This window comes from Astyanax mexicanus, chromosome 14 (genome assembly GCF_023375975.1).
Source record: "Astyanax mexicanus isolate ESR-SI-001 chromosome 14, AstMex3_surface, whole genome shotgun sequence".
In the NCBI taxonomy this organism is placed as follows: Eukaryota; Metazoa; Chordata; class Actinopteri; order Characiformes; family Acestrorhamphidae; genus Astyanax; species Astyanax mexicanus.
This window is the reverse complement of record NC_064421.1, coordinates 47,431,697-47,442,407: the sequence shown is the minus strand read 5'-3', so window position 1 is coordinate 47,442,407 and position 10,711 is coordinate 47,431,697. Positions and strand designations below refer to the sequence as shown.

At 35.0% G+C, this 10,711-nt stretch overlaps 1 protein-coding gene across 1 annotated transcript; it reads right to left on the bottom strand.

The window, feature by feature from the left end:
* Positions 1-688: 688 nt before the first annotated feature.
* Positions 689-9,684, bottom strand: LOC103040963 (5'-3' exonuclease PLD4). Its single transcript, XM_022672580.2, has 11 exons — positions 9,507-9,684; positions 9,327-9,414; positions 8,217-8,389; positions 7,435-7,618; positions 6,438-6,558; positions 5,896-6,023; positions 4,388-4,588; positions 3,077-3,216; positions 2,833-2,998; positions 2,007-2,103; positions 689-1,290 (listed from the first exon to the last, which is right to left on the bottom strand). Exons 1-11 carry the CDS (start codon positions 9,512-9,514, stop codon positions 1,091-1,093), a joined length of 1,506 nt encoding a protein of 501 aa, XP_022528301.1. The 5' UTR covers positions 9,515-9,684; the 3' UTR covers positions 689-1,090.
* Positions 9,685-10,711: the final 1,027 nt, after the last annotated feature.

Sequence of the window (10,711 nt, the reverse complement as noted above, 5' to 3'; positions counted from 1 at the left end):
GCTCAGTTGCTCCATATGGGCCCATTTATTTAGGACTCTCTCAGTAGCGCCCTCTAGTGTATAGTGTCTGGAAAACCCTAAAGAGATTGTAAAGTGGGAACTCTCCTCTCTGCTAGAGAATCTCTGCTGTAACCTCTCTCCACTTCTCCCGTCTCACTCAGCCCCTACTGCCCTCTACCTACCCCTCCAGCTCCTGCCCCCTCTACCCGCCCCTCCAGCTCCTGCCCTGGCCTGTACCTACCCTCCAGCTCCTGCCCCCTAACAATTTCAAACCTATTATTAACATTTTGTTTTAGAAATCATATCAGAACTAGTTTTATGGAACGTAAAACATTAATTTAAGTGTTTAAATGGTTAAAACAGCTTTTTTTTAAAGGTAAATCTACCAATCAAATCATGTTTATATATTTCTCTATACATGTCCACACAGAACAGACGTTGCATTCCTCACTCCTGAATCTTCCTTTCTTGGATTTGGAGGTTTGCTTTGGATCACTGTGCTGCTGGAAGATCCAGCCCTGATCCAGGCAGACGGAGCCAAATTTTGATCTCCTAGTATTTGGTGGAATCAGTGATGCCATGAAATGGTTATTTTTATACCTAACAATTTTCTTGGTACAGTCTTATGAACAAAATGAAACATTAAAATAATTTTCTAAGAGAAAGTTAAATGATCAGATTTTAAATATTTGCCCAATTTAATAAAGTATTTTTATTTATTTTATGAAGTTAACATAATTGAAAAAAAAGATAACACAAAGTATTTATGCATATACTGTATATACACTCCCAGATGTGTGTCTCTGTAAAGCTTATGAACGTAATATTTATATTACACGTAATTTGACTTTCTGCATAAACTATTTTATGCATATTTGAATAAAACAGGAGGTAAAGGTTCAGTGTTTAAAATATAAATGATAACATATAAATGGGAATGTATGTCAGTTACAGAAGTTTTAGAAGTACCAATCCAAATAATCCTGGAGTCTGCAGTATGATCTCCACATTGTAAGATTTCTCTCGTTTCTCACTGTAATGAGTCTTTATATAATAAGTGAATTCTCAGGCGATGAGAGCAGGGCTGTGTTTAGGAAAAGGCACAGTCAGGGTTGTGACCCAGTTTTTCAAGTGGCACTGCAAACTGTGAGCTCCAGTCTCGCTCAAACACAGCCCTCAGCCGACCCACTAACGTCTCTCCGGGCGAGGAGGAATTCACGGCATCCTGAGACACCACAAACCCCACTCCAGCAGTGGTGTTAAAGTAGTCAGCAGACCAGTTAGAGGTGCCTGTTTAAAATAAAATAAAATCACATTAAATTAAAAAATAATTGCATAGTGAAATGCTACTACTACTACTTCTAATAATAATAATAATAATAATAAATAGATAGATATGCAGGTAACACTTTATAATAACTTTAATTAATATACCATTACCTAATGATTAATAACTGTTATTTTTCACATTTTTAGAAACTAAAAAGTTGCTATCACATTTGTAAATACTAATGAATGCATTGCAATTATTAACATTTGCCCGATTTAAAATGTGTTTTTACTAGCGATTTATTAATGTTCAAATTCTGATAAGCTAATAAATGATTTGGTAACATTCTTAATATGGATATCCATGCTGATAAATAAGTGTTTAAGGTTTAAATTCTGATAAACCACTGCTTTGTTCACATCTACTGAACATTAGTTAAAAATATATATAAATGAAAGTTATTATAAAGTGTTCCTGATATGCATTTGCTATTTGTTATTATTTTGCAATTTAGTATTTTCTGTAACCTTTCTTATTAAACATGAAGCCTTTTTATGTAGGTTTAATACTTGAATAGAAATCTTCAAGATATGTGTGTAGAAAATTAACAAAATGCCTAAGCATCTCATTCCATATAAAAAAATAATATTAAATATAAGATATAGAGGCAGAAAACAAGGCATAACAATACAGTTATTTGCTGTGCAGACAATTAGTTTTTCTCTACTAATCTTACCTATATATGCTGTTTTATCTGTGACCATGTATTTATTATGGTTCACTCTGGAATAGGGAATGTCTGTCTGATTCGCCACTGGAACGATATGGAGTCTCTGCAAAAAAAAAAACAGACCCTGCATTCAGATTCAGAGCAACATCACTGATAATGCAGACAAGGAACCATTTGTGGCTGTGATTGGCCAAATACGATTTTTTTCAAATCAGATTTGAGTCACTTTCATATGTGATCCTAAATCGGATACATATCCCATCCACATAAGCATTAGCATTAGCGCTACGTGCTTCTCTCTCGTACCCACACTGTATCTCTTGGTGGAGCTGTGCAGCTATAGCTGCAAAAAAAAACAGCAAAAGCAAACCGCCTGTCCTTTTTTCACCTCCTGGACCTGAGCATGAACTTCAGAGCAGCTGTTTCCTGTTTCTCCACTCCAGCAAAAGATGCTCCACATATGAGCTGCTAACTCATCCATTTCCCTTTATAAAGCTACGAGTCTCTCCTCTCTCTAATATGAGGTTTTTTTTATTGTTGTTGGTGAAGAAGGAAGAGACGTTTATACAGGTATCAATGTGCAGCATGTGAGACGTTTCAGGTTCGTTCACATTACACACTGATACAGATCACTTACATTTACAGTGAATGTGAACCGACAAGATACACAAATTAGACACTTTCACAACATGATCTGATTTATTTAATGTGTTATCATGCTGCTTGCCTCAGCAGCCTGAGTCTGAGAGAGCACAATCAGTCTCAATTCCAAAAACATATCAGAACACATCTGAATTTGGGATTTAGCAGTACAGGCTTACATTACACATACCACTTCTATACTGATATTTTCAGATGGGTAGTCCAGCGCTGCCAGTGACTTTAGGAAGGGCAGTACAGCGGGGTCACTGTCACGACCGCAGCTCACCAGCAGACGCACGGCAACACCTCTCTCAAAAGCTGAGCGTTTTAGTGCAGTTTCAATATCTGGCCAGTATCTGAATAAACAAACACATAATCATTTTTAATAGCAGATAAAATGCATTTAAACCAAATCACTGCAGTGTCAGCAGTACCTGTGATGATAAAAGAACTTGGAAGCAGGATAATACTCCATAACGGCCACATGAACAAACTGCTGTGCCTGGCTGATTACAGACAGAACTGCGTCCAGGTCTCTGGTGCGGGAATCCGGACAGAAGGCTGGAGGGGAGGCCTTGGTTAGGAGGTAGAAAAGATATGTTAATCATTAGGAAATTCACTAAAGAAATTAAATTAAACACTTAAATGCAGTTCAAAACTTTTCTAAGATAAGCAACCGAGAGGTTTTGACACTAGGAGTGAGCGACAAAACACTGAATAAAAATAAATATATATATATTTCAAGAATACACTACTGCAACAAAATGAAAAATTAAATTTTATTACTGCATACGATATGATATGGCACTTTCCTAACTGAGATATTAAAAAATACAAGAATTTTATCAGATTTGTAACAGAACTCAATGATCCAGAATATCATGATACTAATAATAATAATAACGCACTCCAAATATCTCCATATATCCAGGATTAAAGTAAAATAAATGATACTGGACAGATATAATCTGTCTCTAGTAAATATAATATGGGAAATGAGAACAGTGTGATTTTTTTTCTTTTGCTGAAAGAAAAAAAAAAAAAAAAAAAAAAAAAAGTACCCTGATGTGATAATTAGGGGTGGGTGATATAGCACAATATTTAAGAGTATAATATCGTCACCAAATTACATAAAATAAGACCAAAACAAAAACATGAGAATAAGAAAATAATAAAGAAAAAAAAATAAAAAGAAAATAATTAATTTAGTTAATTTTCCTTCATTTAAATGTATTGTTTTAATCATATTTAAATCAAGTTTCATTCATGCTTCATTCCTATTTAATTTTTTTTATTTCCATTTTCATAGTTTTTCTTTTACATGTTTTTATATTTGACTTCTCTTTGTATTTTTTATATTTGCAAAGCACCTTGAATGACCGTTGTGTATAAAAGGTGCTATATAAATACACTTGCCTTGCCTTGAATTATAAATGTATTTATTTAACTGATTAATTGCTGCAAAACATAATATAGTAACACTTTGTTACATCAATATTTTAGTACACTCCTAGACTCCTTAAGGTCTTTTGTTATTCTAATGTGAACAAAAATATACACATCACAATATTTGATTTAAAGTAATATTTTATATATATAATATTTACTTTATATAATAATGTCTTTTATTAAAAATTTCTTAAGCGGTTACTAAAGCGGACGGTGTTTAAGCATCCAAGTCAGCACTGTTTCAGTTAGTATTAATTTTATTTTGTGAAAAATATATAATAAAAATGTAAAATTACCGCTATGTAAACTCTGGAGGGCACAGTGTCGAGGTTCAGGTGGAGGGGCTGCTCTGCGTTGATGGAGGTGTCGTAAAAGGCAGGCCACGGCTCGGGGACGGTGGCGTTTGGTCGACCCATCACCCAGTAGGACTGAAAGATCTTCTGGAGGTCGGTGGCCAGACTGCTGCAGTTATAAAGCACCACTCCAAGTTCCTTCACCTTCATTTAAAACAGATATTTATAAAATACTGGTTAATTTTACGTTTTAAACTTGTTTCTTAAGAAAAAGAAGGGCGAATCCATCAATCTTTTATTTTTTATTTTACTCTAAATCTAACAACACATGTATTTAACTATTCAAAACATGTATTGGTTAATCTCAGGCAGCTTTACTTCATTTTTTTTTTACAAGGTTTCTAATCTGAAGATGGTTAACTTTTTCTCAGTCCTGTTACCAAAACTCATGTGACATTTAAAAAGCATGTTTAAAAGCAATTATATTATATTAAAGAATGCATGTTCAAATAATTGATATTTTTGACTAAAAACTCGCTTTATATGCATGCATATTGTATTTTTCTAAAATATGCAAAGCTAGTTTTATCTTTTCTAGAAGACTATCTAAAATTGATCATTTTATTTATTGATCATGCAATGTATTAAACAAATGGATAAATGATGAACCAAATAGAATTGGGAAAAAAAGTGGTTTACATTGCTTTAATAAATCAATAAACAAGGGAACTCTACTCACTCCTGTTACTCTTTATGTTTTAAGTACTGAGGACTGAGTTTTTAGCATAGAATTAGCTAAAACAGCTAAAACAAAATAGCTAAATTGCGGCTATGCTAATAGCATGAGGACACAGAGCACATTCTAGTGATTTTCCCAAAATATTTGTATTTTAAAAATAAACCAATAAGATCTAAGAATTAATTTAGGTAACAGGACTGAGTGTTGAGATTGAGGTCCTCAGTTATCTTTACAATAAAATCAAATATACAGAAAAAAAAACTAATGAGGGAACTTTGGGAAATTTTGGTCTTCCCATGATCTTCAGAAGAACTAGCTGATGTCACTTCCTGTTGTAGATGTGACTTCCTGTTGTAGAAGGTTGCAGATGTTTCAGGTTCATCAAGGTTCAAGGTTATGTGTTACAGTAACAGGACTGAGTGAAACACAGGGACACAACTAAAATGTGTATTTTTTAAGTTAAATATTACGGATTTATTATAAAAATATATATATATTTTAAGCATAGATGGGATTTGGAATCACACAACAATGCAAAAAAATAAATATCTCTGAAGGATTTTAATAATTATGTTTTTAATAGTAAAGTTTATAGTTAGAGAGTGGGGGGAAAGGTAATAAATGCTATTTTTTCAGTGTTCTAAGTAGATTTTATTAATGTTTTTTGTTAATTATATATCTTACTTTTACAATTATGTCAATGTACAAGACACTATGCTTAATAATAAAATGTATTTTAAAGTTATTTTAGTTTTATTTACTGTATGTGTACCTGAGTTAAAGCTCTCCAGTCCATGTTGGCACTGCCAATGTAGATATGTCTTCTGTCCACTATCCAGAATTTAGTATGGAGGATTCCTCTGGTCAGACGTCTAAAGTTAATCCTCCTTACATGAACTCCTATAAAACAGAAATGCACTGTAAAGATTTAACCCTTTTAAACTGCACTGTAGTTAAAAGGAAAGCGCAGCGACTGGGTTCTGATACATCAGCTCACAGACGCAGCCTTGTGCTGATCCACATCACCCTAGGAGTGCTGAGGGGAAAGAAGAGCACCATCTACTGTACTGTACCCACCCAGAGAGAGCAAGGACAACTGTGCTCTCTCAGGACTCCGGCAGCTAATGGCAAGCTGCAAGACTGGGATTCAAACCAGCAATCTCTCAATACAGTCATATTGTTTTTAAAATGACTGTACACTGATTTTTTAAGCCGTTTACCACTTTACAACCTATTTACAATTAAGCGTTTACACAATATAAAGTATATATATAATATGAATACATTTATGAACACATAGCTATACTTCACGACCATGTTCTTTCAGAATTCTCAGATCAGTTGAGTTGGGCGCTATGGAAGGAAAGCTGGCGACGACTCTCACAGACACGTTCCTCTTCGGCAAGGCTTTAAACTGCTCCAGAATGTCTCTACCCTGTTACATAAACACATGAGCATAAAGGGTTCATTAATCAGTTTCAATAAAACAAAACTCATTCATATTACATATTAATTAACTATGAACACTAGGTTAATAAATAAAACATGAAAAGATAGCATTTAATATGTGTTCCGTCATAGTTTAAATGTCTTTAAAGTAATCTGCAATGTAGAAAATGTAATGTAAAACCTCAAATCAGAAAAAGCACAGTGTTTTTCACATTTATTTTGACTTTTATTTGATTGCAGACCATATAAACCTCTGATTCCCACCAGTGATCTCTGATCTCAAACATTGGCACTGTACCAAAACCCTAATTCAGTAGTAGCTGACAGAACCACAAGGGCAAATTTATACAGAAAAGAAAATATAGTATTCATGGCCCCACCCACCTCGGCTCGGGACCGCCCACAGGCAGAGCTCAAGCCAGCCAGCGACGCCGTCTCGTCAGATAGGAGCTAAATAACAGCGCTAGGAACAGCATGCAGTTCATTCCTGTGTTATTTGTGCGAATAACACATCAGTGTTTATATACTTTACCCAGTAATTCAGAGCTAAAGAACAAATGGTTAGAATTAGTCTATGGAGGAAAAACACCACCAGACTCTGTTGCTATTTAAACGATGCAGGTGGAATGCGTGAAAATAGACTGTTGGCTGGGTGTAAGATAGCAATGAGCAAGACATAAGATAGGGCCCAACCTCTCTTGGGTTGAAACTGTCTGCAATCAAATACAAGTCAAAAAGCTTTTTTATATGCATTTTGATACTGCATTTTGATTTACAGCTAAAATGTCTGATTAAACAGCATGTTACAGTTCTATATTCCACATTAAATCAAATAAAAATGATATAGAAAGTGAGCACGTACAGGTCTGTCAGTGGACGAGTTGACGTTAATGTCCTCTCCTGTCAGAGACCAATAGAACGAGGCAACATCAATCTGTGTGGTTGCAGTAGAGATAAGGTCCTTCCATGCTTTGTACAAAGGTTCTCCGAAAGTGGCATTGGTTCCGTAGTCCATCCATAAAGGAATACTCTCAACAAGGAGGATCCTGACCAGTGAGGAACAACCAGAAACAGCAGTATACAGCATTATACATTTAGATTAAGATACTAACAAATAGATTTTGTTGTAATAAACATATCAAAATCTCTATCCGGACGGCTGAAAAACTTGAAAAAACAGGAGGAGCAGTGAGTTTTTAGGCTTTTTTTCTCAGTCACATGACATCACAGCGTTCAGTAGCTCCTCCATTTCCACTCGCTGTTGTGTTTTTAACATGGATCTCCGTGGAAACACGCAGCCAAAGTGTAATTACGGTGCGCAGAAGTGAACAAATAGCTGTTTTATTAAATGAAACGAAATGAAATGAGAGATGTGTGTCCGGACAGGACTAAAATTACTGAAGGACCACGAAAAAAAGAGTTCAGCTAAAAACAGCAGATAATTCAGCCTGTAATTTATTTATCAGAGGACTTCTGAGAAAACAAAACCACGTACATGATCGTTCCGGATGGGAATAAAATCACAGAGGATAAAAAAAAACCTATAAAAGAGAGAAAATTACCCCAGAACCCCCTGAGAAACAAATCCCACCCGGATAGAGTTTAAGGACGTTGTTTTAATGTTAAGCTTTAAAGTTAACTCACCTGCTCTCTTCAGCGTTCAGTACCGGCTCGTGTGTGTCGGTGTGGTTTGGATTCAGAGCTTCATCAATCTTTTCCTGGTTTCTCAGTTTCTCAATCAAAGCAATGGCAAGTAAACCACCAAGGATAGTCAAACATCCCATAATTAACAGGAAAGACTTTATCCTGCTTAAACCCTGTAAAACACATGGCCATTACTACTAGGGAGGGCAATATAAAACATCATATTAATAACACCATATTTTTTGGCACACTAAATTATAAGACACATTATTATGTGATACTAGTAAGGAACAGGGGTGTTGCCATGTTTCCCTTTAAATGTAGCAGGTCTCAGCACTGGGTGGGGGTGGCGGTTAAACAAACTGAATGTTAATCTACACATCAGATATCAGATTTCTCTCCTGAAAACTGCTTATTTGGGTTAGTAAAATGCTTCTGTTTATTTACAGTAAGCTTAGATATCCAGATTTACACTAAGGCTAGGTGCAGCAGCATTAGCATTAGCAGCTAACCGCTAGCGCTAGTAAATGCCTCCCGACAACGATACACTGAGGCCAATTGTGCTCTCTCAGACTCCAAAACAAACAATTCAATAGAAACAAATAATAAAATCAGTAAACTTTTGTCAGCTTTGTAAACAAAAGTATCTTACCAAGACTCTCTCTCTCTCTCTCTCTATATATATATATATATATATATATATTCAATTATAAAAAAAAATGCAACAAAATAAATACTGTAACATTAAAATAACATACCAATCTACCACAATACCCTTAAGGCTTCACAGCAAGTCGGAAAAAAATATATAAAAATTGAAGAACAAAGATTTTTATTATTGTTTTAAAACTGTACCAATATTATCGCAAACATAATATAGTATGGTACACCCCATAATACTCCACATAACACTGTACTGTGTTCTGCCTTGTAAAAAGAAAAATCCTAACTAATTATGAATTGAAACTAGCTAACACTTTATTAGATCAATACTTAAGTTTGTCTGAATTCTTTATTACTTACAAAACATAGTAATTTTTAATAATGTCTTAAAATCTTGAATAATGTTAATTATAATAATTATTTAAGACAAGAAAGTTAGGTACTTACGGGTCTGTTAGAAACATAATTGTCGTGTAAACTTTTGTAAGGCGAGGACGTGAAGTTACGCTCCTCTGTAAACGTGGATTTATATGTCCTGAGGAAGCAGAATTAAAGATTAAATTAAAAACAGTCAGAAATCTTACATTTACATAAATTAAACTGAATTTTTGTAAGGTGTAAACTTACGAGGTCATGCTGACAGCAGATATGTGCAGGTGCTCTTCGACTCAGTCCCCGACAAAACACTGATCTACTGTTATCCAGAACCTTCAGAAATAACCTCCAGTTCCTCTTCCTTCTTTCACTTCTCTTTCAAATCACATCCAACAGCTGAAGAACTAATAATACTCTCTAAATCAAGTGAGTTTCAGTTTAGAAAAACAAGCTATTTTAACAGTTGCAGCTCCTACGTGCTCTTTTGCAATTCTTCCACGCAGTGTTTTGACCTGCGTATGATTCACTTTTAAATATATATAAAAATATATAATTCTATTGGCTCTCTGAGTGATGGAACACACCAGAATCAGGTTTTTAATAGATGTGTGTGAATGACTGTAAAGAACATTTTAAACAGGTTTTAAGTGATGGGTTGTTTGTTTCAGCCCTCAAAACCTTAAAAAAATAAAGTAAAAATATATATTTTTTAATAATTTGACTATTTATATTTAAATCAGTGAACTTTTGTCAGCTTTGTGCACAAAAGTAGCTTACCAAGACACACACACACACATATAATATATATATATATATATATATATAAAGGTGTTGCCATGACTTATTAAGTTGTGGCAACAAGTTAATACAATTGTAGCCATGGAATGGCATGGGAAAAGATATATATATTTTTCTAAATATTTTTATTTCTCATTTTTATACCATTTTCTCCCAATTTACACAGCCAATTACCCAACCCACTCATTTATGACTCCCCCAATCACTGGTGATGCCCCAACACGCCAGGAGGGTGAAGAAGACCAGCACACGCCTCCTCCGATACATGTGAAGTCAGACTCCGCCTCTTTCTGAACTGTTGCTGATGCTGTAGCATTGCCGAGTAGCATCACAGCAGCTCTAACGCTCGGAGGAAAGCAGCACAGCAACTCGGTTCTGATACATCAGCTTACAGACGCAGCCTTGTGCTGATACACATCACCCTAGGAGTGATGAGAGGATAGAGAAAGAGCGCCATCTACTGTACTGTACCCACCCAGAGAGAGCAAGGACAACTGTGCTCTCTCAGGACTCCAGCAGCTAATGGCAAGCTGCATGACCGGGATTCAAACAAGTAATCAAGTAAATAAAAATTTTATTATGAATGTATCTTATATTGATACCCTAATCGATATATTCTTTAGGTTACTCATTTAAAACGGTGCTGGACACATCCTTAT

Bases quoted from the DNA above. Each gene is read 5' to 3' on its own strand.
- LOC103040963 (XM_022672580.2), bottom strand. The intron at 8,390-9,326 runs GTAAGTACCTAA...TGTGTTTTACAG, and splicing joins ATTATGTTTCTAACAGACCC to GGTTTAAGCAGGATAAAGTC. The intron at 2,104-2,832 runs GTATGTGTAATG...TTTTTTTTGCAG, and splicing joins AAAATATCAGTATAGAAGTG to AGACTCCATATCGTTCCAGT.